We start from the raw sequence: 27,596 nt of genomic DNA, 5'->3' as shown, positions 1-27,596 counted from the left end.
CCCCTAGCACATCATCACAGGACCCTAACTTAAAAAAAAACCCTACACTTTGAAGAAAGTGATCCTGGCCCTTACTTATTGACTTTTAGCTTTATAAGCAGACATACTCATATACTTAAGCCCCCCTATAAAATCAGGCTACTTTAATAGACAGACTTTAGGACTGCATTTTTAAAATGTGAAAATTGCAAACATTTGGACTTTTCACTGTATTTTTCCTGTCAAATGGGCCACATCAAGAGAGCCTGAACTTTTTATTTAGTCAGAAGTTGTCCGTTTTAAAAACATCATCCATCGTCTGCCATACTGCACTAAAGAAAGTAAGTAATAAATAAACTGTCACATGACAGGGTATCTTTTTACAGCTAATATTCCATTAAATAACTGAAAGTTCTTTTTTTTCACCGTAGAAAATGAGTTAAGTAGCTTAATGTTTCCTTTTGTTTGTGTTTTTTGTACGATGGCACCGTTGTAAAACTAGGATGACTTAAAATAGAGTAATCTGTAACACATTTTTTTCTTGAAGTGTAAGCCCCAGACTTACTGGTGTATTGCTGAAATTACACTTCATTTTCTTAAGACTCTCAGGCTCATTAGTATTATAAATGGATGGTATATTGAACATTAAATTACACTAAATTAAAGGGGAGCAATTTGGAGAAGTTTCTTTTTTATTATAGCTTAGAAGTGAATAATCTTACTGGTCTCATGTGGCTGTCAAACTAAAATGAGTTTGACACTTATTTGTTTTTTAAAGTCCAGTGATTGTAGCTTTATGTTTCAGGCATTTAAAGCAAGTACAGTTTGATGTATGTTATATGCTTTATTGTAAAGGTATAATAAGAAATTTCTTTGCTTGACCAAACGGTATGAAAGATGAGCAGCGTTTGTATTGACTGAAGGTCTTTAGGCTATGTGGAACATGCATTTTACATTAAATTAAAGTGTTTCAATGCTATATATTTGTGGCCCTTAATTAGTGGCCCTAAGTGCTACTGGGTTTGACAGCCCTGATCAGCTGGTCCAAGACATTCAGGGAGCCTTTAGTGTACAATTAACATCATAAGACATTTTTGACTGTCGTATTGGTTACTTTGGTGCTGCTGATGTTAATTAGTGCTGTTGCAACCGGCATGCCCATTATAGTGTAAACAAAGGGCTTTCTGGTGTATTGTTTTTATTTTTGAATTTACTGAAAGAAATTCTGTTTTTTAGGTGATTTAAATATTCCAGAGGTTCATTGAGCTTTAAGCAGATTTACGGACACAAACACAAACAACCTCTCTCTGCCCACAGCAACAAACAAACAAACAAACAAATGCGAACGCATTAGCATTTAAATGTTCAGTTTTATAAAAACCACAATGACGTCTATACCTCGCACTTTCTCTTACAGCGGCGGCATAGACGCCGCAGTTACACCTGCTCACCCCACATGCATCTACCGTCTACCCTTTCCTCGCCACTCTGTCACGCAAACACTCTCTCGCGCCACACGCGCCAACTCAGACACACATAACAGGTGCCACAGGTGAGCAAGGCGACTCTGCTAGCTAATTGCGGGCAAATCCTTTTGTGCTGTGTGTGTCCAGGGGCCTTCCCTTAAGAGCATCCATCAGTGTTTTTCCCTCCATCGCGCGTTCCTCCAGGGAGTACCGCCCCCCTCGCGCTGCACTCCCTTGCTCTGCAGACCTGGCAGGAGAGAATAAAGGGCTGTGGACACCGGCCCAAATCTGCTAATTATTTCTTTCTTTCTGTATCAATTATTTGTTCATAACACCGCCCTCCCCACTTCCGCCCGGGGTCTCTAGACACTTGATAAAGCCCCCATAGTACACACACACACACAAATTGGCATACAGACATACACACACTTGTCCCCATATGCATACATTTGCGATTACAGATTTTTCATTTCTTATTTTTTTACCCTCTTATAGACAAACAAACACTTTCTGTATGTCCACTCACATTTACACACACAGACACACACACAGGTACACACACACTAACTCATCTCCCGCTGCGCTCCATTCAAAGCCTCAGAGGCACTAATTATTAGAGTAATGGTTGTGAGAGGGTGGGTTCCGGGGATTGTGTGCGTGTGTGTGTGTGTGTGTGTGTGTGTGTGTGTGTGTGTGTGTGTGTGTGTGTGTGTGTGTGTGTGTGTGTGTGTGTGTGCGTGCGTGTTTTCAGGGTGGTGCAGTCGGTTAGAGGTTCTCACATCTGCCACTTGTTAAATTAGCCTGAGACAATTAGAGTAGAGAGCCTTAGTGGATCACACCATCTAATGCTTACAATGTACAGTTACTAAAACAGTTTACAATTACAGTTTTAACTCCTATATGCGTGTGTCTGTGTGTTTTGGTTTTTCTTGTTGTGTAAGGACATATGTGAGGTCAACGTGTGTTAGATTTTTTTTATATATATCTAAATTACTGCCATGTCAGATAAGTTGAAAACTTACTTAAATTGCTGCTCATATTGATATTTTTTTCACCATCAGTTAATGTGAATATTATTTTCTTCATCGTTTTATTTGTTTAATGCATGAAAAGCAAACCATAACTTCCCGCAGCCAGCCTTTTACAGCCCAAAGTGTATGATTTTCTGTCATGTGTTAGACAGGAAATCCTCATATTGTGAGAAACAATATTTGGCATTTTGCTTGACAATTATGAAAATACTTTTCCTTCATTTTCTTTTACCCAAGCAATTAATTGGATAAATATTGCAGCTGTAGTCGAATCTTAAATTAAACTCTAAGCCGCTGCGTAATGCCAAAGAATTCATTTTCATTGTCTGAACGGGATTGGACAACTTTCTAAACGGAGAGAAAAAAAGCTTTTTGGTGTTTGTATGCAAACGAAAATCCCTTTGATTTGCATGGTTTCAGCTAAATGTGAGGTTTGGTACTTAAAGCAACTGCATCCAGGTCTGTTTTTATTTCACAAAGCAACAAAGCACACTCGTACTCCTTTGTTAAACTTTGCATCCTGAATGCTGGTTACGACAGTGTTCCTACCATGAGCTCTGATTGCATCATAAAGAGCTGCAGATTACAAACATTTTACACCATCAAAGTATTAGCAGCTTCCTTTGGCCGGTGGCTGGGCCAAGCTGCGCGTATGCTCTACGATTAAGCATCCTTAAGTGATTTTTTCATAGCCGGTTTCATTTACCACTGTTTAAATGTGCTTTGGTTAAGCCCATTGGCCTCTTATGTCAACATGCTGCTGAGGAGATGGCATTAAATGGATTTAGGGGACTGTGTGTGTGTGTGTGTGTGTGTGTGTGTGTGTGTGTGTGTGTGTGTGTGTGTGTGTGTGTGTGTGTGTGTGTGTGCATTTTGTCTGAGTACGTTTCGTGGGGCCATGTGTTAGCTTTGCCGTATGCTTGTGGGCGTGAATGCATTTCTACATGTGTTACTGAGTGTAGAAATGCATGCATAAACCGTGGTTGCAGGCTTGTCTGTATGAATGTATTTGTAGCTATCCGTGCATTTGTCTGCAATGGTAGATTTGAATGTGTCTAAAATGTGTGTGCGTCTGGGGTGTTCACGGGTGGGTCATGAAGGTCTGGTTCTTAATGCCAAATCAGCCACCTGGTCCCAGATTGGGCCACAGCCTGGGTTCACATCCCTTCCTTCATTTGGAAATGAATGGGATTAATCTTAATCCCGTTTATAGACACCCATCGAGATCAATACTAAACTGCATTTAACTCGATTTGTCTATAATCTATTACAAAGACGCTTACTACTGCATTAAATGTTGTTTTGTAAAGCTAAGGCATCGTTAATGGCTGGGTTTTTTTTTTTTTGTTGTTGTTGTTTTGTTTTTTAATGGTTTAAGCCTTGAACCAGTTTTAGTTACGAATGCTTTATAATCCAACTTCAACATGAGGACAACCTGACTCAGTTGACCTGATTTAAAATGCTAGTTTTTCTGCATTTCTCTTCGCACGTGAATATTTGCATATTAATTTGAAATTTTCACACAACAGGATAATTTGACGTGTAATCGTACCAATACCCTACGTTTATAAATACACACATACCATGATTAATTGCTGGTTAGATTTCTGAATCTCGGGGTGCAGCCTTACTCGTTCAACTCAAAGCAGCAGATATCCTGCATGTGTAACAACACCCCCACCCTTTCCATTTAATTGGTTTCATAAACAGATTAATTTGAAGGAGAGGGAGGCTTAATTGCTAATCAGCGTTTCCATGCAGCTCCTGAAGAGTTGAACAGGATCAAGTGTGTTCTTCTACCACAAAAAGGCCTTAGAGCTTCCAGTGCACTGACAGGAGGGGAAGAGATACAGAAGAGGGGGGGATGCAGGAAGGTGGAGATAGGAAATGAGTAGACTAGGTGAAAAGGAAAGAGTAGGAAGGAAGAATTATTGACGGGATGTGAGACAGATGCTCAAAACTAATGGAAACCGATGAAGGGTGATAAGCTGCATTAAAGTGTAAGGAGAGCATAATGTTTAGAAAGGATCTCCAGGACGCTGTACAGGTTGCAGAGTTAACAGTGTGGAAGCTAACAGGATAGGTCTGGATATTTTCCACATAAAAAGCCCAGTCTTTATTACTTGATGTGTCCAGCTGTCAGTGATTAATGATGAATATTAATGAAGCTATTGCAGACTTTGTAGATTTACAATCAGAAAAACTTGATGAATCATAACATGCAGATTTGCTACTAAATTATTCCACATTTTTCTCATGTGTTTACAAGTAAAAGCTGTAATTGTGCTCTAATAATATGGTTCTCCTCAATAGCACACAGTTGTGGTGGGTTTTTTTGTTCTGCTTTGAATGATGACATTTCGTGTGACGATGTCTTTGCCAGCGGTGCTGAGCGATAGGCTGATTCTGCTGTCCTTCCTGGAGCAGAGCCAAGTGGCGGCAGTCTACCTGAACAAAAAGACCCAGAACTCCCCAGAGACTGGCAGGCGAACAGACAAACTCTCACCCTCTGAAATCAAGGTACAGGTAACGCATTGATGGAGAAATGTGTGTGCTTAAGCATGTGTGTCTTTAGGTTGATGATTGCAAAAAGAGAGGGAGAAGTGTTTAAAAAATAAAATAAAACGGAGGCCAAAAAGAAAAAGTGCACTCAATGTAGCCAGCTGCTTGGGAAACACTTCCAGAGTGTTTTCTTGGATCAGTTTCACATTCGGTAGGGTACTTTTTCTTGTTGAGATTAAGTAAAACAGTTACATGTCCTTTCAGTGGACACCGGAGAGGAAATGCCATTAAAAATAACTATGAAAATGCTGCTAGGAAAGAAAAAAAACATGTTGAAGCTCAGTCAGAACCTGCTGGGTCCTTGATTTGTTATTGACCTTCTCCCTGTGACAGCTAGATAAATTACCAACTCTGGCTTGGAAAGTCCACTAAGAATAGTTTCCTCCAGTCTGTTCTCAATCTATATGGACGGTGGCATGATTTTTGTAATCTGTAGACCATCACTATGGATTTTGACAAAGATGTGAAAATTAAATCTTATTTAAATGGCTGTAAATAATAAACCATTAATCCAATATTTTTCTCATCACATTTTCTTAAATATGAGGTTGAACGCTCGGCCTTGTGGCAAAATGTGAAGAGGTTACAAAAAAAGAAATCTGTTCATGATCGCGAACACAAATTATTTCATTTTTGTGAAGTTAGAATGAATTTGAATGTAATGCATTTCAGTGGGAAGTATGTTTCATGTCTTTTGCATGTATTTTATCCAGACTGTAACCTGTGTCACCCTGCAACTAATAAAATGTTTATTAATAAGATGTAATAAGATGTTTCTGTAAACCTAACTAAGAAGTTTATAAAACATAAACATATATCCTGAACCTAACAAAAAACCTCTTACTACCTAAACCTAACACAGTTTCTAATGATAATTAATAAGGCAATTAGAGTAAAGCAGTTGAAGTCCCATGTAGGCCTCCAACTGTGGTCTGTGATGTAAAAAATGAAATGATTCACACCACCACCAACTGCTCTTTTCATGCTTTGAAAGAGGAAAATATTCCATTTGTACACATGACATGAATCAGCACATATGAGACCAGTCAAACGGAAAAATTGTTTTCAGAGACACACTTCAAGAAAATGAGGGTGGGAAATGGATTAAAAGTCATAAATATTTCTCCAACTGGTTCAGTTTAGTATTACATCAATACAATATACATTATCATGAGAATGTAGCCTTTATAGCTCACATGTTCCCAGTTTGACTCTGGCTCTGCGACTTCCCTGTTCCTGTCTGTTAATCTCCATTCAGGTGTGTATTGGGCTCCCTCTGATCTGAAGGTGTTTTTTTTTTTTTTTTTTTTTTAGCTGTTAGTAATATGCTTGATTATGTAGGACGGTTCTTCCCACAAAACAAAACTACACTCTGTCCTCCTTTGCTAGCTGGCTAACCGCTAACCCTGGCATTATCACATTACTGCCAGGCCCTTTTGTTAAGGGCTGTGTGTGTGTGTGTGTGTGGGGGGGGGGGGGGGGGGTGTGTGGGGGTGTGTGTGTGTGTGTGTGTGTGTGTCAGTGTGTGTAAAAGCAATCGTTGCTGCTGTGCGTCTGTCTCCAGAAGCACAGTCCTGATAAGACACCCCCCCGCATCACCCCCACCACTCCATATTGTACATCCAACACACCTCTGTCAATGCATGTGCACATACATGCATGCAACCTGCGACCAGTACACACATGTGTACACATATGCCCAGCTGCCCATTCCCTACAACACACACGCACACGCGTACACGCCGCACTGGTCCAGTGGGCTAAGCTGGAGAAGGGAGAGTAGGGGGCGTTGAGGGGGGGGCTAAACTAATCCGGCCCACAGAAAGTGGTTTTTGATTATTGCTGACCAGCAAACGCCAGCAGAAAAAAAAACCTAGAAGAGCGAAGAGATGGGTAGGGATGGAGGGGACATACGGGGGGTAGAGATAGAGTGTGTTATTAACCCAGTGATTTTCAGATTTTATTTTTTCTTTTCCATTTCTAATCTGTCAGTGATCTCCCGTTCAGCTGTTTGGAGCAACTCTTTGTTCCCTTTATCATCGGATGTAGCTCCATCATTTTCAGGCGTATTCTGTGTCCAAAGCAAATTTCCCCCCCCCCGAGGGGGCAAGGAGGGCAGACATGGACCACTGACTCTCAAATCTGCTCCACTCATACAGTACAGCTTGTCGATTTACTAATTTCTGCATGTTCTGGGACTTTTAGACCATTTTCTTTTGTTGAGACATGTTTTTAGTAATTGATTTTCTAAAGACATATTCCCAAATTCCTGCTGATGCCCTTTTAGGGGGATTTTGATGTTACAACTGCTCTTTTCCTAGGTTTCAAACATTTATTTTGGCACAAACCTCTCATTGATCTATTACTGATACTGATCTAATTAATCTGGATTTCTTTTTAACCTCTTCATGTGCACTTTTTTGTTTCGTCCTTCACTCATTCATTAATTCATGCTTTTATTTTATTCCTCAATTCTCATTTCCCTGAAGCTATAGTGCATGACAGCAGCTTTCACCTCACTTGCCTTTCTTAACCCTCTCTCCAAACCCAAACAATCAGCTTTTTTAAAATTCGTTATCACCATTTATTCCTCTCTCTTTTGCCTCCTTCACCTCTGTCCTCCCTCTACCTATCAGGTTTTAGCCATTCTTCTGCAGAGTGACAGAGGTCATGGATGTGTGTGTGTCTCTTAATGTGTGCGCATTAGCCATTGACTCTGGTTCCTTGTGTTAGTGAGTATGGCTGAAGATAAAGAATATATGAAAGGTTTGTATGAATATGGGGCTGTGTGTGTGTACCTGCACTTTGTGTGTCTATCCAAGAGTGTTTGTTTACTTTATAAATCAATGATTGTATACATACATGCACATATTTATGTATGTGTGTCTATTTGTGTGTCTGTGTGAATGTGTGTAACCCGCCCACCCCCCCAAGCGCCACGAGAGCTCATTACTGTGCGTCTCTTTGTTGTGGCCCGTAGAGCGTGGCGGACCTTCCCAAAAAATATGCACATCACTAAAACAACAAGCCCGACAGAACAAAACGCACACAGACATTAATAATGGAAGATGAAAAAACAACCTTAGACATCAACAAAAACAGGATGGGGGAAGGACAGCAGAGGCACCAGGGGCTCCAGCCGTGAAAGTGTCAGAGCCCTCGGGTTTTAAAACAGGCCAGGAAGGTGAATCCAAATGAGCGAAACACTGAGATGCTCGCATATCTTTCCCATTCTTCATAAAATATGTTCTAACTTCAAGAATCTCTGTCTTCCTACTATTTTAATTGCCCATTTTCACTGTTTTGTATTTTTGTGTCCAGGTGGTATGTGTGGAGTTGGGCGGGTGTGGTCGTAGGCTCCACAGACATGTAGGTCTCAACAGTGTCCAGGATGTGGCGCTCTGCTGGTGGAACCAGGATGAGTCCAGTGAGGAGCTATGGCCCTGGACTCCCACAGATACACACAGGAATAACCTTGTCCTAATCAGCTGCTCACCTGCTGAAGGCCTGAAGGTACACACACACACACACACAGAGCATAGCACAGGTATACTTATGATGGCTACATTAAACACAGGGAATTTCCAACTGTGCATTTCCTAGTACAACTTGTCAAAATTCTATGATAAAGGTTTAGTCAAACCGCTCAAAACTTTAAACCTCTTGTTTGGATTTTAAGACCTTAATAAAGGTTCCAATGAACACCACATGTAAGCAGTCGAACAAACCCTGTATTCATTAAAACAGAGGAAAAGGTTGTGGAATGAAAACTATGAAAGACAATTACCTACAGGGAAACCAGAGCGGTAATGGTCTTTGCTCATTCCAATGTTTTACTGGTTTGGAGAGGGTTAATGAATTGGTCTTGGATGCTTTTGGGGTTACTGCGGGTATATCAGACTTATGTGTGAATACATTTGCAGAAAATGATTACTCCCATCGTTTTCTTGGGAAGAAAGCTCCTACTCCCTGTGGAGCAATTCAAGCATCTTAAGTGATGACTGAGGTTGACATGGCTGGTGGATTTGAGCAGTGACATCACTCACAATCCACCTCACCTACGGGGCATTTAGCTGGTTTCTTCTGACCTGGAGTCACAGTTTTATTCTGAGTTCCTCCTGACAGAACAAGCTCCTGATGCTATATCTAAAGCTGTGTGTGCTTTTATATGCTGTCTCATCTTTCAGTCACTGCCCACAGCACATGACCCTATGTAAGGGTGGGAACAACCAGAAAATCTACACTTTCACCTTCTCTCTCAGCTCTCTTCACTGCAATAGATTGGTGCAGCAGCCACACTGCTGCAGACAATCCATATTTCAGTCTCCTGCTATAGAGTCTTGCTATAGTTGTCCAACATATTGGGTCTGATACAATCACTGGTCATGAGCGTGACATGTATATCGCACAACTGGTTGGCGAGTGCTTCCTGGAGGTTGCTGGCTGTTGCAAACGGTGCTGAGAAAAACATTGTTTTTATTGCTTTGGTCGCTAACAGATTGCAGCGGCTTCCTGTGCTTTGCTTTGCTTTGGATACCTACATATGTGCAAACATTAGCTGACTTCTTGGAAAGGGCGATGCAAACCAACAAATGTTTGCAATGCCAAGACAATACAAGTGGTTGTAGACAAAGCAGAGTCTTCCATGCAAACCACAGGCAAATGCAGCAATAGCAACCAAAGAAATTGCAGGGAGATTTTTCCTGACTGGCTGAGGAGTACACATTTTTCCCTAATCATCAGTGGTTGCCAGAGGGTCACTGACCAGTTTCTAGGCCTGTGTGATTAGGAGCTTAGTCATTTGACCCTACCATGATTGTCACATGCCCAAAATGGTGGACAAATTAAGATCACATGGTTAGTGGTCATGTGTCTGCAAAACCTCAATACTCTTCCCCCACTTAGGAATAGATGCTTAATGTCCTCCACTTGAAGCAACAACTGCTCCCAAACTGCAGTGAGCACCTACAGCCTTCCCTCGCTTCAGACTTGAGGTGCTAATTGTCATCCCCGCCACTTCACCACCAGCAAACCGATCGGGTTTAAGCTGGAAGTCATCAGTCGACATAGCCAACAGAACCAAATCGGAGATGTGATCCTGAGACCCCCCCCTGCCACCGATTAGCTGCACCTAGAATCTCTCTATAAAAGAATCTGTTCACCTCTACAAACCACATATGTCTTTTACCTTAACTTCTTAGTTAAATTACCTGACTACAAGTAGCTTTGAAATAAGTTGCAAAGACATTCATGTTTTCTTAAAGCCTAAAGTGTGATTGATTATTAAGTCCATCTGTTCATGACTGAGATGAAGATTAATTAATCAGTGCAGAAATCCTCATACTTCCTAAGTGTTCACAGTAGATTTTGTATAATGGTAGCTGATGATTTGGCAAGGATGGATGCTCTCATTATTGAACTAGGAATTTTTAGAGCAAGGCTAAGTTGAATTTTAGTAACATGAACACATAATGAAATATAGTAAATACTTATAAAATACTTTTCAGTCTTTATTTGAAGCTCTCAGTATCAGTAACACAAAGTCATCCCATATATTTTTGTAGTTTCACACACAGGGAAGCTTGCAGACACACTCACCAGACACCAGCGAGGGAAAAAGGGGCAACAAAGCTGCTGAATTTGAGGAGAGACCTGTGTTATTCTGGATGGGATTGGGGATGGTGTGTTAGTCACCTCAAGGGTGGTACCTCTGTGTTGCACCTTCATGCATCACCATATGAAAAAAGCAAGAGCTAAGCTGTGGTACAGCGTGAAGGAGAACGCCCACACATTCACGCACAGGCTGAAACGCACATCCTCGTGCCCTGTGGCAAAAACCCTACCCATGACCCGATTCTGTGTCAGTGTAGGATTGGCCTCGTGCCGAAAGCAGATGAAAGATCCCAAATTACCAAACCGGGCTTAACTCTAACCCCGGTACGTGTACCTCAGTAAGCATATGCAAAATATTCGCCACACCAAAGAGAGAAGGGAGAAGGAGGAAAAATGAGCGTTACCAATCGCACACTAGGAAAACAAATTCACGCAGCAGAGAAAGAGGGAGGAATTGGAGGTGTGTGTGTGTGGGGGGGGGTGTACATGAATATTGAAATAATCAAAGCAGATGCTGTTTGCTGGTTTTTCTTCTTGTTTTTGGAATGCTCGCCACATTTATCACACTCCTTCACCTAGTTTAGTCTGTGTCTCCTTCAACACCCCCCCCCCCCCCCCCCCCCCCCCCTCTCTCATCCTTCTCCTCCTTCCTTCCTCCTCGCTTCAAGAACATTAAAGTCTCTTCATGGGGCTGCGCCATCGCTCTCTAATGAAAGCGTTTGTTGTCATTTTTCAGATGCGCGGTGTGAAATTAAGCGAGCAGTTTATGTAAGAGCCGTAGCGGGAATCAAATGCTGGGCACACATCGGGCGACGCCAGCTACTTCAATCACTTCAAGCTCATATATATGTTCCTTTTGTTCAGTTCGCTATCTGCCGCACTAAGCCAATTTTCTAGCCAGTCTCGGCATTTAAAAAAGTCTGATTTCTTTCCCTATGTGGTCTTAATTCGTATACCCCCCTCACCACCTCCTCCCTCCTCATGCTGATAAGTGGAGCCACGGAACGTGGGGGGGTAAAGAGAGGAAAACATACACAGTTGGTTTTTATGCAGGAGCCAGTTAACATTTTTAATGATCCTTCCTTCATACTTTATACACCCTCCCCCTCCAAACAAACACATAAATCAGCCATTTCCTGGAATTGAATAATCTTAAATGAAGTGAGATGAATGTTTTGTTTGCTTTTGCTTTTTTTCCCCGATTATTTCCAAACACTTTTTTTTTTAACTGTATGTCTATCCTGTTATCTGTCACCAAACAGTCTGTAGTTGTTTGATCTGCATTTGTTTGTTGATTTGTGCTGTCTTTTAATTATTTTTTGACTTAAGAGTAGAGCAAAAAAAAAAAAATTCATAGAAATGAAATAATTTCTAATCTATATTTTATTTATTCTTCACTTCAAGAACACTGTGATGAAGAGTAAGGGTGCTTTTGAAGCAAGATTGCTGGCAAGACTTGCTCCTTAAAAATTAAAAGCTGCAGTCTTAATATGAAGAATTAAAGCACGTTTCAGAAATGCACTGCAAAATAATTTGTACCATGAAAGGGTCTGGTGCTGAATCCAAAGTGTCGATTTACCCCCAAGCTCCGCTGCTTTTTAAACATCACACTGGGAGCACTGCTGGTACAGTTTTGCGTCCAGTGAACGATATTCCCTCCGTTATTTTCAGCCGGGGAAGGTATGAGGAATATTTTGGTTCGTAATCCCGCTGTGCCTGTGCATTTTCTCACATCAGTACTTCAACTCTAACCCCAAATCACATACCTAAAACTTCCCCAGTCCCACCCAGCTATCCCCCCTCCGCCTCCCCAAACACCCCTCATCCCTCGACTCTCCTCCAAGTCCCTCCGTCTCTCTCTATCCGTCTCTCCCTGTCTTTCTCTGCTCCGTGAGCTGGAAAATTGGCTTCAAAAGGCCACTGCTGTGAACAAGGGCCAGCCACACAGTTGGGCCCGTCCGCTTTATCTTTCACGCCATGGAGGGGGAAAAAAGGTGCCGGTGAGAGAGAGAGAGGAGAAGAATGGAGAAGAATAGTTTTGACCAGTCACTGAAACCAATAACCAGGAGAAAGCTACTTACTAGAAGTCTTTCTTTCTCTCTCTGTGTCTGTCTCCCTCTCTCCTTGTCTCTGCTCTCTTTGCATCTTTCTCCTCTCTTTATTCTTTTCCATTTCCACTCTTTCTCATCATCTTTTCTACATATTTCTGTCTGCATCCCCTTTTCTCTGTCTCTCGTTTGCACATCTGTTCACTCACTTGCTCACTCTCATTCTTGACCTGATTCATCATTTTTTATTTTATGCTCCCAGATTCAGGGAATGCTGTACATTCACATGCCACAATATACTCTGAAGAGTTCACAGGCAAACAAAGCTTTGCTTTTCTGGACACATTACGACACATCTCTACACCTTTTTTACAGGTCGATTGTTGTTTAAGGGCAGCTTGTTAAAAGAGGTGAAAAAGATTTGGCTTTGTAAATGATGAAGTCCCAGTGATTTGTAAATATTTACTGTGCTATGCTAAGTCTGTTTAAAATCTAAAGAGTAACACATCACCTACATCTTATTGTAGAGATCACACAGCCAACTGCAGGTCAACAGTTTTATCGTTTGTCTTTCTTCCTTTCTGGTCTTTAGAGTAATGTTAGCATTTCAAGATTATATTTTGGCCCTGAAAGGCAGAAACCTCCATAACCCTGCAAGTCTTGAATTTTCTTAAATCTCCTAATCAGTTGTGTTGCCTTCAGGGACATTTTGCTTGACTTTGCTCAGTCCAGATGATGGAATATGAGGCGTACCTTCGACTTAAAGATTACCTGGAGTTACAATGCAACTACACTGGCTGTAGGAGTGTGGGTGCTTCTGGCACTGAATGTCGCTTTTAGCACTATCAAATGCATCCACTAAAATATTTGAGGCACTATTATACTTAAGGCCAGTAAATACAACATATTTAAATACACAGGTCAATGCATAAAAAAGTGAAATGGTGAAATGACGGCACTCCATGAGAATATTCATTGTAACTATATGAAATACAAAAGAGTGACAGATATATAACCAAACACAGTACTGGAGGGATGGAAGACCACTCTTCCAAGAGATGCTACCCCCTTAATGTTTTGATGAATGTACCAATAATGCACTCTCAACAAATCAGTCAAAAATCTCCTTGAGGTGTCCAACTGGTTTGAGGTCGTAGCATATGCATCACATTAAGATTGGGGAAAATGGATGAGACCACTCAAATAGAGAGAGCGTGATTGTGTGATAAACCTAAAGTCAGAGCATCTTTGTGAGCCCACTATTCCCCTAGTGGGCTCACACTGCGGCAGCTAATCACCTCCTACAGTTTAACGGAGCCATCATCTGCTCACTTCAGCAGTCAACTGTTCAGGATTGCCACTTCTTCTTGATCTTTGTGTTTTTGAACTTCTTAAAACAGCAGTCCCCAACCCCCGGGCCACGGACTGGTACCAGTCTGTGAGTCATTTGGTACTGGGCCACGAGAGTTGAGGCTTGGGAGTGAAATTCATGGTTTTCAGGGTTTCTAACGGTTTTTAGTGTTATTTTTTTTTATCGTTTTAATCGCTAACTCGGTTTCCCTGGGTCTTTTCCCGTGTGTTATAAATAAATCTTCTTTTTTTTGGTACAATTACTGGTTTTATTTTGTTGTATTTATCCGCAACACCTTAAAGGGCAGTGCATGGAAAATATTGTCGGACATAAACTGGTCCATGGTGCAAAAAAGGTTGGGGACTGCTGTCTTAAATAACTTAAATATTTTCATTGGTGAGGGGGGGTTATGGGATTATGACCTGCAGCCTCATGGATTGATAGACTCAGGGACTTTTCACAGCCACTGTCTCTATTGAAACACTAGTCAGTTCAGTAGCCTGGATTCTGACTTCCATAATCCACTTTTCTAGTGACTTTAATCTTTTTCTTTTACTTTCTTGATACCAATTCTGAATTAAATGTGCCACAGAGCAGGATTAGATGATGAATATTATGTGCAATGGTGCTAAAGCTGGTTTAATATTTAAACTGTGAATAATGTTGGTCAGAAATATTTATAGAGGGGCTGAGAGTGTAATAAAGCAATTATCATCAGCTGTGTTATGAATATCCCAACTTGGGTTGAACATGCTGTTATTTTCTCACGTCATACATGTTTTTTGTGCACATTGTACATTTTTAAAAATGTAAATAGTGGCTGCTGCAGGTTGAATCCGCCCATGTAGTATTTATTTGTTGGCTCAGAACTTTAGCTGCCTCTGCCCTCTGATCCCTGTTCTTGGAGGGTCATCTGTCAGGTGAAACGGAGCTGAGTCAGCTGCACCTCAGCCCCCCGATGGTGCCATGGTGGCATGCAGGCTCACAGCAGGCAGCGGGCACTAGCAAGCCGGGCATGCGATGAAAAGCTGAAAGGATGCGATGTAGTTGAAGGGTGGGGGGTGTCACGGTTTTTGGCACTGAGGTAGGTCTTATGAGTCCAGCGTTCTGTAGGGTGAATACGATGGACCCTCACCTGCTATGCATTTGTGTGCTAGTTTATTTTCACGCATGTGTCACTTTGCAGAAATTAAGCTATCCAGAGAACTGCACCAGCCCCAGGATACACCACCTTTTACATGAATTGAGCCCCTCTACCCTGCTGCTTCAAATAAACACACACATTCACACGCAGCACCCACCCCCTGGGGTGCAGCAGGAGCTAGCTCTGGGGGATTATAGGGAGGAAAAAAAGCTTTCAGGAGGACAGTCATCTGCTTCTCTCCTGCTGTAGACCATGGGCAGGCAAAAAAAACCTGCCTTCCTCCCTCTAAGTCCCTTTTTGGCAATGCCTGCCAAAAAACTGGGCCGAGCAGCTTTGCAAAAGGAAAGGAAGGCAGGCAGGCAGGCAGGCAGCCGATCCTTCTTTCTGTCTACACGGCGAAAAGAAATGGGCTCATTTAGCCAAAGCTGCCACGGTCAATGCAGGGCTCTGATAGAGGCTTTGGTAAGGTGAAATCCTTCCTAAAAAGCTCTTTTAGTGACTGTGTAACTGTTGGACTGATGTTTAGTACAGCCTGTGTTCTCCTGTCATCCACATACTGTTCCAGGTTTCTTGTGGGTGTTTATCGACACTACCACCCGTGACACGGCCTGTCTCCCTCAATGTCAGTGCTTGTTTGCATAGCAGGACCATTGTACCCACGCAAACTGGTTGTAGGCCAGGCAGAAATAATCTACATTTTGCATTTGACCACTGGTCAAAAAAATTCAAGATTTCTTCATGTATCCAGTGAAAAGGGCTCCTTTTCTTGTCATTTGCCATGTCTATTGCTGAGCTCTTGGCTCCTCACACAGGTAAACAGAGGAGGTTGTTTATCATTATGTGCCAAGCCATGGCATGCTTAGGGAGAAGATGTTGTTGACCTTGAGTTAAAATAGAGCTCTTATCATTAGCTGTCTTGATTGACAGCTGGGTGTTTATGAGCAATATGGAAGGCTCCATTTCTTCCATCTCCAGGGGGTTTGGGGCTGCTGCCACGGCATGACTCATTTCTGTCTTTCTCTCACGTGTTCTGTCTTTGTCTCTGCCGTTTTATTCCAAAACAGGTTAGTTCAATAACAGTTGCAGCACAAAACAGGTTTCAAGTTGAAGAGCATGTTAAAACAGCAACAAAAATTAAAAGATCTTTGATGATGAATACAGACTAATAAAAACATTTTTTAAAATACACTTGATCTACAGTAGATGCAGTCCTCTTCCCCTAAAGTTTACAGTAATGTTTTTGTTCCTCAACACTGAGAGAAGACATCATCCTTCAAATCTTGTTTCAGCATGCTGGCATGCCTGTATCAGGAAGGAGGACTATGTTGATTTCAAACTCCACATTGCTCTTCTTGCCCTTTATTACAGTAGCTGTGCTTGATTCACTGTTTAAAATAATCCTCTCCTCATATTGGGCCTTGGTGGCCCCCTACAGTTCATGTCCGGTCTGAAATGTGCTGATTTAAATCCAGTTGTCTTCTGATTGGCTCCCTCTTGTAAACAGAAAGTTTGAACAGCAAATGAGGCATCTTGGGTCAAGCAAATTATTATTACAAATCATCCTCTGTGAATATGTGTACTTAATTTTCATATATAGATTCCATCTCAGAAAGGAATTTGCCAGACCAAACTGTGAAGCCTCCACCGGGGATGTCTGTAGACAGGCGTACCACGATCCTTCACACATGCTTCAATTTCCTGTGGAAACATTACATGCCAGGATATAGCCGTGCAAAACAAGATTACAAGATCATTTTTCTTCATCTTCGAAATTTCTCTTCATGCCATTATTTCTGAAGCTGTTCCCTTGTCCTCTCTAACTTTTTTCTCCTTCAGGTCCTAAGCTCAGTCCACACTGAAGGCAACCCTCTGGACTGCCGCTTCAGCCTGCTCCAGCCCTACCAGGTCCTAACAGTGGAGTTACCTGCAGGGCCTCAGGGATTCAGAGAGGAGTCCTGGGCTGATACCTGTGTGTATGAATGTGCACGAGGACGCCTGCACCGCCTTTCAGTCACCCGAATCCCGCTGTCATCTCACCCAGTCTCCTGCTCGCGTCACCCCTCTGAGACCACTCTGCTTCTTGGCTTAAGTGATTCCTCCTTAGTCCTGTACGACCAACGACGCGGGATCTCTTTCCTAGCCTCATGCCCCGTGCCGGCCACCCTCCTCGCCTGGCACCCTGCTGGGGCTGTTGTCATGGTAGGGGGAGGACAGGAGGAGCTGATGTGCTTTGATGTGGGCTTGGCACCTGTAAATATGGCGCTCGTATCAGAGGAGGTAGCTTCAGCTCCCACGTTAAGACTAGCTCAGCACCTGCGCTGTTCTGGAGGCCTGGCAGGACTGCAATGGGCGACTGGCTTGGATGGAGGCCCAGAGGGGACAGATATGCTCGCACTTTCTTTTCATGGTGGACCACTGGCAGCTTTGAGATTTAGACTAGGTAGGTAAAATAACATTGGACAAAAAATGGTCTTCTGAAATTATGAGGAATGTTTTGTTATTGTCAATCACCACAATCTTGTATAGGAAAAAAACAAGGGCTATATAAAAGATGCATATTGCTAGTGTGCTGAGACTGTTTGATAAATCTACAAACCATGGATATTGGCTAACTCGTGCTAACTTAACACATAAATTAAATAGCAGAATCTCATGCACTAAAATTCTTCTTGGATGTTAGGACAATTAATGGCACAAAAAGACATAAGCTTCAGATAATTGCTATACAAATGCTCCAAAACAAACCAACACCAGAAAAACTGATTAGAGGAGGCATCTTGTAAGGTTCAACCTCCTCGAAGTGGCCATGCTACTGACCGTAAACCTAAGTCTAAAGTTTAAGGCCTCCGTTTTGGAGGCCTAGAAACTGGTTAATGACCCTCGTGGTAATCACTGGTTGCTAGGGAGAAAAGTGGGTTCCCTGATCAGCTGGTGAGTAGTAAGTTGCTGTAGTCACCTATAGATTGCATAGAAGATGCCAACTTGCCTGCAAACAGCTGGCAACAAAGCTATGTTCAGCTGTCATGGAACTGAAGAGTGCAACGCAACCTGGAAATGGAGACTGTTTGCCTTCAAAGTAGAAGTTGCACTTTTTATATGGTTGCAGGGGTAAAGCACAACTTTCATTTTGAAAGCAAACATAGTGTGAGTTTGAGTATTTGCAGACAAGCCCGGAGACTTCCATTCAAGGTACGGTTGACCATAGCAAAAGCAATCACAGGGAGATTCCTGGTACAACACCCTGTTTCTCCTTGCAGTTAATTTCACCCAATGCTCTCCAGTAACCAGTTGAGGAATGCACATTTTGCCCTGGCCAAGGTTGCCAATGTGCTGCAAACTGTTCTTATAGTCTTGCAACTGAGGCCTCAACAAGTGTGCTGTAAGGACTACAAAACCTTTTCTGAACTTTGTACAGTTCAATATTTTAACTTCTAATTCATGGAGATTAACTTTTTTTTTTTTTTTTTTTTTTGCAAGTTACCCTCAAGTGGTCACTCAGGCAATTGCAGTTTTTGACATTTGACCTGCTTTTCAGCCCTGGAGGTTGCCACTTGGAATAAACATAAAACAGATGGATAATGAGATCCATTTTTCCTGTTTTACCTGTTTTCCTGTTTTGAGTTCTTTGTATTTCTTACTCCTTCTGCCAAGAATAAGTTCCCTCACATTTGTTGAAATTTTACATTACACAGTTCCAAGTAGAAAACACTTCACTCCCTTTCCTAATGAAGGTGCCTTCCTCCCTTCAGACACTCTTGCTCTGTTTTGGATCTGAAGCTGTGTCTGAACCCGCCTGTGTGAATAGTGCTGTCAAGCTGGTCGTCCCAGTACCTTTCCACTCCTGAAGGAAGTTAATTTGTTGACAGGCGGGAAGGTTAGCGGGAGTCACGCTCTCAGAGGTCATTCAATAATCGCCCCGGGGCACGAGCCCCCGAGGAGCATTCTGGGATGCATTTTTCCGATAAATCGTTTACAGTGGCTGCAAAGTCCCTCGGGGTCCCCAGATAAAGTTTGCCAATCAAAATTTTTACGAAGCAGCCACCTCACCCTCCGAAGCACACTCACGTATTCAGCATCTTTAATTGTGACTTTGGAAAGAAGATGTGACAGTGGCACGCAACTCTCTACCGAAGTTTGAAAGCAGGAGAGTGAGGGTGGAGGGAGGAAGGTAGTAGAAGTGTGCATTTGAAATGTGTGTTTGAGGGGTGTGTGTGTGTTTGACTGTGTTTGCCTGTGTGCACAGGGAAAGAGGAGGGTGTCTTCCAACAATAGCTTCCGCTCCTCTGATCGTCTGCCAAGTATTTGATGAAGAAAGTCACTGCACGTCTTTTCTCCATGATAATTCTCCCCCCCTTCACACATGTGTGTATTCTTCTATTTCTGTGCTTCTGTTCGTACACACACACACACACACACACACACACACACACACACACACACACACACACACACACACACACACACACACACACACACACACACAGACTTTCACTCCAACTCATTTGTTTGCTTCTTCTCTGTATTGACTTGTTTCATAAGGCCCGCTACATGACAGAAGGAGTGAGTCGTGAGGCGGTTAGGAAGAAAGACTTGGCCAAGCTCCAAGTTCTCTCTTTTCCATAGGAGGCAGCTCTCCCTGGTGCCCCCTCCCACCCCCACCCCCCTGCCTGCACCGAGTTATCTCATCTGGGCACACGTTGGCCATGGCTGGGCCTGCACTGGTACAGGCTGTGGAGGGGCAGACTGGGGAATGTGCTGCACAGCACCCAAGAAAAAAATAGCAATTTCTTTTTTTTTGTACAGATGGGAAAACAGGGAAATATTAAAGGACAATGATGTAACTGTGTGTGGAGAATGAACCCAAGCTAATGCTTCTTTCATTGGCAATAAAAAAATTCACTAGGTCATCAAGGTGACTTGGAAGTGAGTTTGTTGATCTGCTGCGCGAGCAGGGTTCATACTCATCTAGCCTGGCATATATTGTTTGTCAAAATTAGTGAGCAGAGTTATCCATCATTTCTAAGATGGGTTTATGGTCTGTCAAAATTACATGTTTGATCGCAACATCAGAAATCCCCACTCGTTTCCAGTGATTTACCCACTGCACACCGTTATTAGCCACCTGTGCAGAGGTGTGAGAGGAACCAGATACATTACTTCACATGCTAGATTTTTTCCTTTTGTTTTTGTATTTGTTGCTCAAGGATTTGTGGCACGTTTCATGTGTGTGACCAAAAGCTACTTCATCATTGTCTTCCCAGAGAGAATGGGCTCTTTGACTTGTTTTTGGAGACAAAAAGTTGATCTTAAAACTGATTAAAACTTGAAGCATAGCCTATCATAGATGTTTTATATGGGTCCCATTGTCCTCAGTTCTGCATGTGTTTCCACAGTGTGGTGGTTATTATATTCAACTGACACCAAACCAGAGATGAAACACAAGCCCACTCATAAGCCAGTGCACTCCTACTGCCAGTACCCAGCATTGATTAATGAGGATGGAGCCATCTGTGGCCAGAAGTACTAACTTGAGTAGGTACTCCAGTAGCTTTACTTAATACTCACTTCTAAAAATAATATCCACATTTGCCTAATACTGTGCCTGGGTGAAACCCCTAGATTGGTACTAAGGAGCCAAAGTCTGCCAAGGAAATATCCCCCCACACCTTTACACCACCAACAACATCAAACTGACGTTTGACTCAAGCCAGTGTGACCCTACCATCTAAATATTGCAATAGAAATCTAGACTCAACAGACCAGGCAACTTTTTTTCAAATCTTCCTAATGCCTAAATTAATTGACTTGCTGCCATATGATTGGATGATTTAGATTATTGTGCTAATGTGAAGTTCAGTAGCTAATGAGTTTATGTGACATAATAGTTCCAAGTTAACACGTTTTGGTTTTTTATGTTTTAGACCAAGGTCTTTCATATTTTTAGTCATGTTTATGCTACGTTCTGTGTTTCTCCATGCTGGTGCTGATCTTGTCCTGCTCAGTGTTGTTTGTGCACAGTCAAATAAGTCAGTGTGGACAGGTGTGATCCATTGTCTGCGTCAGCTTAGAGCAGATGTCAGCGCCCAACTCCTGGACTCATACATGCAGTTAAACACATACAGTACCCAAAAATCACACACAAGCAACTTAGCTGATGTATTAGCCACATTAGCCCACTCTTTAGGGGATTTGGTGGTTTGCTAATTGCCAGCTTGTCATTTTAATTGCTCATACCACCCCCCCCCGCCCTACAGATACTAATTAGACTAGAATCAGTAGTGAGTTTTTCTTGCCTGCCTGCAGCATGGCCCATTGACAGTACTGCTGTCAGTGATCACCTATTATGCCACTAGCCATGTCCAGAAATTTTGGTAAATATATACACTTTAATACATATACAGCAGAGTGTTAAATGTTGCATGCATGTGAAAAAGGCTAGTTCAGAAGTGAGGTGAAACTACTGTCAGAACATGGTCCTGTACCAACTCGTCTCACGCAAATCAGAATGAGCCAGGGAGTCCTCCATCTGCTGCATTATGTACCTTCGTGATTAAGTGACAATAGAGCATAATTACCCCTGGCATTCAACACCTTCACCTGTATATGTGCTTTGAACTTTAAGAAACAGAGTGAGACACCTCTGCTGCGGTTAAGGGTACAAAATGCCATTCTTCCATTATTCAACATGTTCCTTGTCTGCACAAACAAAAGCACAGTCAGTCATCACTGATCAGAAGGTACAGTCCATCAGAGCAGTCCTCAAATGATCTTAGGGTAAAGGTCACTCTATGTTACAATATCGTTTGCAGTAACACACAGACACACCCCATAAGAGGCTGGTTACACCCTGAAAAGGTTTCCATTCTGTTAAAGAGCTAAATATTTCAATAACATGTAGGCAAGTTATTTGAACATATGCTAACATGCACTCTGCTCAGTGTTAAAGGATGAGAAGCTTGCTTTTATTTTGCATTTGCACACAGAAACTGATGGACACAAAGTACACATGAAGGCTTGAACACACTTCCTCTCTAATTGATTGACGAGTCGATGCTGGTCTAACAAATCTAGTGCTGCCTCAGAGTCAGAACTGATCCACTGGACACTCACTTAACTTAAGTAACTCCTCCAGGTTATTCTGCACGGTCACAGAATCATTATCACACCAACTGTTAAAGCCTAAAGAGAATTTTCCCTCTTTGTAGCACAGAAAGATGAAAATATACTGTATCATTCAATACTGTGGTGGACTGGTATTCATGAGCTGGGATAGGCCTCCAGCACCCGCGCTACCCTAAATTGGATAAACTGTTAAGGGTATAGATGGAAAGGAAAAGATCAATAATCACATACTGCTCTATCATCAAAATCTTAGAAAAAATATAAATATAGAAACGAAACAAAACAAAAAGGTATAAAAATGAAGCAAAAGATAGAAATACTGAATAAATTATTCCTATTTCTGTTGGTTTCTTAATGCAGATCCTTAAAAGTTGTTCTGAATGAATGCAATAAAACACATCTATCTTCTATTTCCCAGGATCCATTAGGGCATAAAGGAGTTGCTGAAAATGATGTAAATCATTTAGTGTGGTCTTCACAATGACCTACAGGACATTTTGTACCATTTTGTTAGACACCATCACCATAACGCCAAATGAGGAAAATCTTTTGAAAAAAACATCTTCCTTTCCAATTGATTCTCCGAGAGACTTGGAGAATCAATTGTGTGCTATGTAGCAGCACCTGATTAAACCTCAGTTTCCCAGATATGCATAAATCTTTGCCCTAGAGTTTAAATCTTTTTTCAGTGGTAGTTTTGTCTGAATTTTTGTTTTAGTATGGGACTAGGCTCAAACCATGTATGTGAAACCTATTGTGTCTGCTGGGTTTTCCCTTAATTCAATGCCCATCTAGATCAAAACTGGATTATTTCATAAAAATCTTTTCTTCGTCTTTTCTTAACCACATTATTATTATTTCTTACAAACCTTTCCTCAATATGACAGGAGCTCTCACGGGGGGACAGATGGGTCCAGGGGAGCTGCTGCAGCAGAGGCTACGTTGTGGTCAAGTCAGAGAGGCACTGGGCATACTAGAGGCCATGGACTGGAGCACCATGGGGGATGAGATGTACCGAGGCCTGAGCTCAGTCACTAACCACCTGCTGAGGATGGAGCTGAACCCAGAGAGAGAAGGTGGCTTTGATCGGTTTTACATTTCCTGGTGATGCTTATCAAATCGAAATCGCTGCTTTTCAAATTTCATGAGTCTAACCTAACCTGTCGACTTTCAGTGCTTGAAGATTTTTATTTTTTATTTACCTTTCATTTCGTCTACATTTTGCTGTATTTAGCACCTCCATGGACTAAACCTTATGAATGCTTAGATATATTTGATATATTTTGGATGTTTTTCTTTCAAATCTTAGTTTCCTTTCATTTAGTTGTTAACTTTTGCTTTTAGTTGGCTTTTAGTCAGTGAGCCTTTGATTTGGCACTGTCTCTTATAAAATAAAAAAGTATAAAAATCTCATTTTTGTGCAGAAGAGCAACAAATTTTACATTGTTAGCTTTAGAAACACACATCCTTAAACATTCTTAGCTAATTTCCATGCAAACATCACATGCATTTCCTAATTTTGTGTGTGTTTCTGATCTGTCTGTAGCCCAGCTAGAAGCAGCTCTGGGTGTGTTTTATGCCCCACCTGTGCCTCTCTCTGATACAGTAATACTGGAGTACAGGGAGCCAATCAGCAAGTACGCCCGGCGCTTTTTTCACCACCTCCTCAGGTAACACCACTCACTCTGTGCTGTTGCTGTGGTCTTAATTAAATGGACTGAGGGAGAAATTTACTTTGTGCATGTCCTCAAGGGGTCAAGGACTGTGTTTTGTATAGCTCTCCTGAAATAAAAAAAAAAATGTAGACATCTAAAAAGTAAAAGCATTAAGAGTACATTCCTCAATCAGGTTCCAGATCTCTGAAGACTTTGCACAGACAAATACATGCACAGACTATTTTCAAGGGATTACTGGAACATTTAGTGCAGTTTATCAGCACAGGGTGGAGAATCAGAATAAGAAATAATATCCAAAAACCTCTTTCAGAAACAATTTAACACTGCTTATTTCCTTCTCTTTATTGCTATTAAAAATTCTAAAACAGAAATAGCTTTTGAATTTCATTGCACACACATACTGATGCAGCTTTGAGTCATTCATAAGGCAAAGCAGCACGCATGCACCTGTTTAGACTGTTGTTTCATTTTCCCTTCTGCCATGAGAGCCTTTTGAAACGCCTGTTTGACTGAAATAGACCCTGTTGTTCCCACACACTGCTGCTCACTGCTCTCCATCCCGCAATTACCCCCCGCTCCCTCTCCCTCTCTTTCTTTTTCCTCCTCTGTAGCCGAGCTGGAGCGTTGTTTGGCATCCCTCGTCCTCTCCTCTCTTATCACCTACCTGCATTCTTTTTCTCTCCATCAACATCAAATGAAGGAAGGCGCCCCCCGCCCCCCCTCCTTCCCGCACCTCCTCTCTCCGCTTGTGTTTGTTTGTTTCATGTCGGCTGTAGCCGGGGAAAGTTGAGGTGTTTTGTACTGGGAGATACAGCTCTCTCTCCCAGCTTTAATTCTGGATAATAGGAAAAGAGCTCGCTATTCTCAGTTCAATTATTGACAGTGTTGAATGCAGAGGTGCATGTGCATGTCTGTATTGAGGCGTGTGTCTACATGCAGACCAAAGCAAGCACGTAAATGTACCTTAGACTTATTTAACTATGCATTTTCATTCAAAGCATGTATTTTTAGATTGATGATTGTTTTGCTTTCATGTTCAGGGTGTTGTCTTTCTTTTTCACTGTCTCCTTTTTTCTCTGCAGGCACCAGTGTTTCGAGAAGGCCTTCCTCCTCGCTGTAGATTTAGAAGCCAGAGATTTATTCATGGTGAGTAGAAAGAAAATTTCCTTTTATGTGCTTTCTTGAGGGGGAAAAGAGTCACAAAAAGGGTTGTTGACATCAAAACAGAATCCACGAGGAAGCCTTTTTTTTCTTAAATAAAATATGTAATTCCATGGACATTAATTATCAACTAATTTAACAAATGAACTAATGAAAATAGCCAATGATTCAAGGTTTAAAATCATCCATATTTATGGGATTTGGTGCTGCTGATCAGTTATATAGCTCTTTTGAGACCATCTTCCTGTCAAGCCAACTTACTTTAAAGTGAATGCTGCTCACAAACAGACTATTTACCCAACAAGTGGGTTGCTTACAGTCAAAGCTGTGCATCTGAGACGACCATATAAGGGTATCCCTCCTGTCTGACATCATGCAGAACCAAAAGTAGAAAGAACTGTGTGAAATTGAGTTTTTAGCAGAATCTGAACCACAAGCTTCTGGCTAACAGGGATTAACAAACTACGGTACACATATAATATCTCTGAAATTTAGAAACCTTTGAGCTAGAGTATAAATTTCAAATTTATATGCCATTGGCTTTTAAATTAAATGATATTTAAAATATGCCAGTGAAAATAGAATGGCATAGCATGTACCACACATGTTTAAAAGATCCCTTTCTTGCAATTTTAGTCCAAATTACCACTGCATGGACTGAATCTGTCATGACGTGTAACATGCTTACCGCCATTTTTCTTCATTCATCAATACCTGTATTTGTTTCGAAATACCTGCTTTATGACATTAAGTATGACACATGTCTGTAGACTATTGTTATACTTTATACTAAGTCTTGTCTTTCTTGGGCACCTTTTATAATGTATTCATTTTCAGCAGTCAGGTTTGAATGATGAAAACTCTGAATCTTTTCTTTTTTGTCTGTTGAAGAAAGTGTTAAAGTGCAAGGAACCCAACTCATAAAAATAGATGAACGGATACCAGTGAATATTTGGAAATTCTTTCTCATAATCACTTATAATATTACAGTAAAAAAGTTGTGAGCTCTGATAACTGTTTGTTTAAGCTTACCTTTATGCCTTTTTTCTCTTAAAAAAAATCTGGAATCTGTGTACATGAACCTTTTCATCAGGTCTTCTTAACATGTTTACTCTAGATTATGTTAGTGAAATAAAACATGTTTGGTGTATCTGCTCTAGATGGACTCCTGAGGGTTAGATGTTGACTCATGCGCTATAGGGAGCTTCTCTGCAGCTCTTCCACTGGTATAAAACCTATTATAATTGCTCATTCACTGTTGCACCCTTGTTACTTTCATTTGCACATGACTTGTAACCCATACAAGTGTGTGTGTGTTGCGTGTCAGAGAGCAGGTGTGATCTCAGTATGGGCCTCTATCTTTTCACAACCTCCACGGCCTCAGCTCAGCCTTTTCCTCTCCTCTCATCTTCGCTCTAACTCGTTCTTTCTTCCACTCCACGCTGAAATGCTCCTATGTGTTTGACCCCCTTTTTCATGGGGCCCCTTTTGCTCCATGCTTCACCAACACCCCAGACATTAATACAGACCCTCTTACACACATACACACACTCCTCTTGGTCCCTCAATCACACTGATAGCACTGGTTCCAATTCCCTCCCCACTAAGTAGTGCTGCTGGGAAGCCGAATTGAAAAGGTGGAGTCGAGCCTGTGAACCTTGAAAGAGTGCAAAGGAAAGAGGGGGGCAGAGAGGGGAGGGGAGGAGGCTGTGGTGTAGATGGAAAACTAAATGATAAATGTAACACAAAAATGATGGAAGGGGGAGATGAAACTGTGTCCAGATGAGTGAGAGGGGAGAGAAAGCTGTAATCATAATACATTTCAGTGAAGGGTATGAACTAGCTTCGATGGGTGGAGTCAGTTACAGGACAAATCAGCCCGAGCGGAAGGCGGCCTGTACTGTCAGCAAAGTAGAGGTCAAGAAAATCAGTCCAGAAAGCCTCTGCCATATTTTCCATATAGCTTCATGTACTTTCACAATCTTCTTCTGTCATCTTTTTTTTTTTAAATGATTCGATGCAGACATGATAACTTGTATCTTTAGTCAGAAGCACTAATGTGATTGCAAAACATGATTGTAAAACATACCTCTGTCATTGCTCTAAATTCTTCTTTGTCTGCCATGTTTTCTTAAAAACATCAAGATTATAGCTCCCATTTTTAGCGACTATAATTTGTCATGTATTTGAAAAGATATGGGACACAATAAACAATGTGGCTCTGACAGTGATAGAGAAGCCTTCCTAAATAAGCTTCATCTCAGGTAAAAGTCCACACACCTTTTTTGAGTAATGTTGCCCCTAAACAGACAAGAAGATCTAGTTAAATCACGAAATTGTGATTAGTGTATTACTAACTGGTAAAATGAGGCTTTTTCTTTTTTCTTTAAAAAAAAAAAGCGATTTCCCTCACAGAGAGGATTTGGATCACAGCAGCAAACAG

At 41.6% G+C, this 27,596-nt stretch overlaps 1 protein-coding gene across 6 annotated transcripts in view; it reads left to right on the top strand.

Moving 5' to 3' along the window:
- The window catches only part of wdpcp (WD repeat containing planar cell polarity effector), an 86,785-nt gene that overhangs the window by 35,600 nt on the left and 23,589 nt on the right, over window positions 1–27,596 (top strand). For all 6 annotated transcript variants that reach the window (XR_013101337.1, XR_013101336.1, XM_004553467.5 and 3 more), the window contains 6 exons: window positions 4,860–4,996; window positions 8,360–8,551; window positions 17,031–17,634; window positions 23,204–23,392; window positions 23,863–23,986; window positions 25,075–25,138. Coding sequence is in view for 4 of the 6 variants with exons in the window: in XM_004553467.5 (XP_004553524.2) it covers window positions 4,860–4,996; window positions 8,360–8,551; window positions 17,031–17,634; window positions 23,204–23,392; window positions 23,863–23,986; window positions 25,075–25,138 (1,310 nt within the window). In the remaining 2 variants the exon portion in view is untranslated. The remainder of the gene's footprint in view (window positions 1–4,859; window positions 4,997–8,359; window positions 8,552–17,030; window positions 17,635–23,203; window positions 23,393–23,862; window positions 23,987–25,074; window positions 25,139–27,596) is intronic.

This window comes from Maylandia zebra, linkage group LG13 (assembly GCF_041146795.1).
Source record: "Maylandia zebra isolate NMK-2024a linkage group LG13, Mzebra_GT3a, whole genome shotgun sequence".
Taxonomy (NCBI): Eukaryota; Metazoa; Chordata; class Actinopteri; order Cichliformes; family Cichlidae; genus Maylandia; species Maylandia zebra.
Note: the sequence above shows the minus strand (reverse complement) of the source record. Positions and strands in the feature narration are given on the sequence as shown.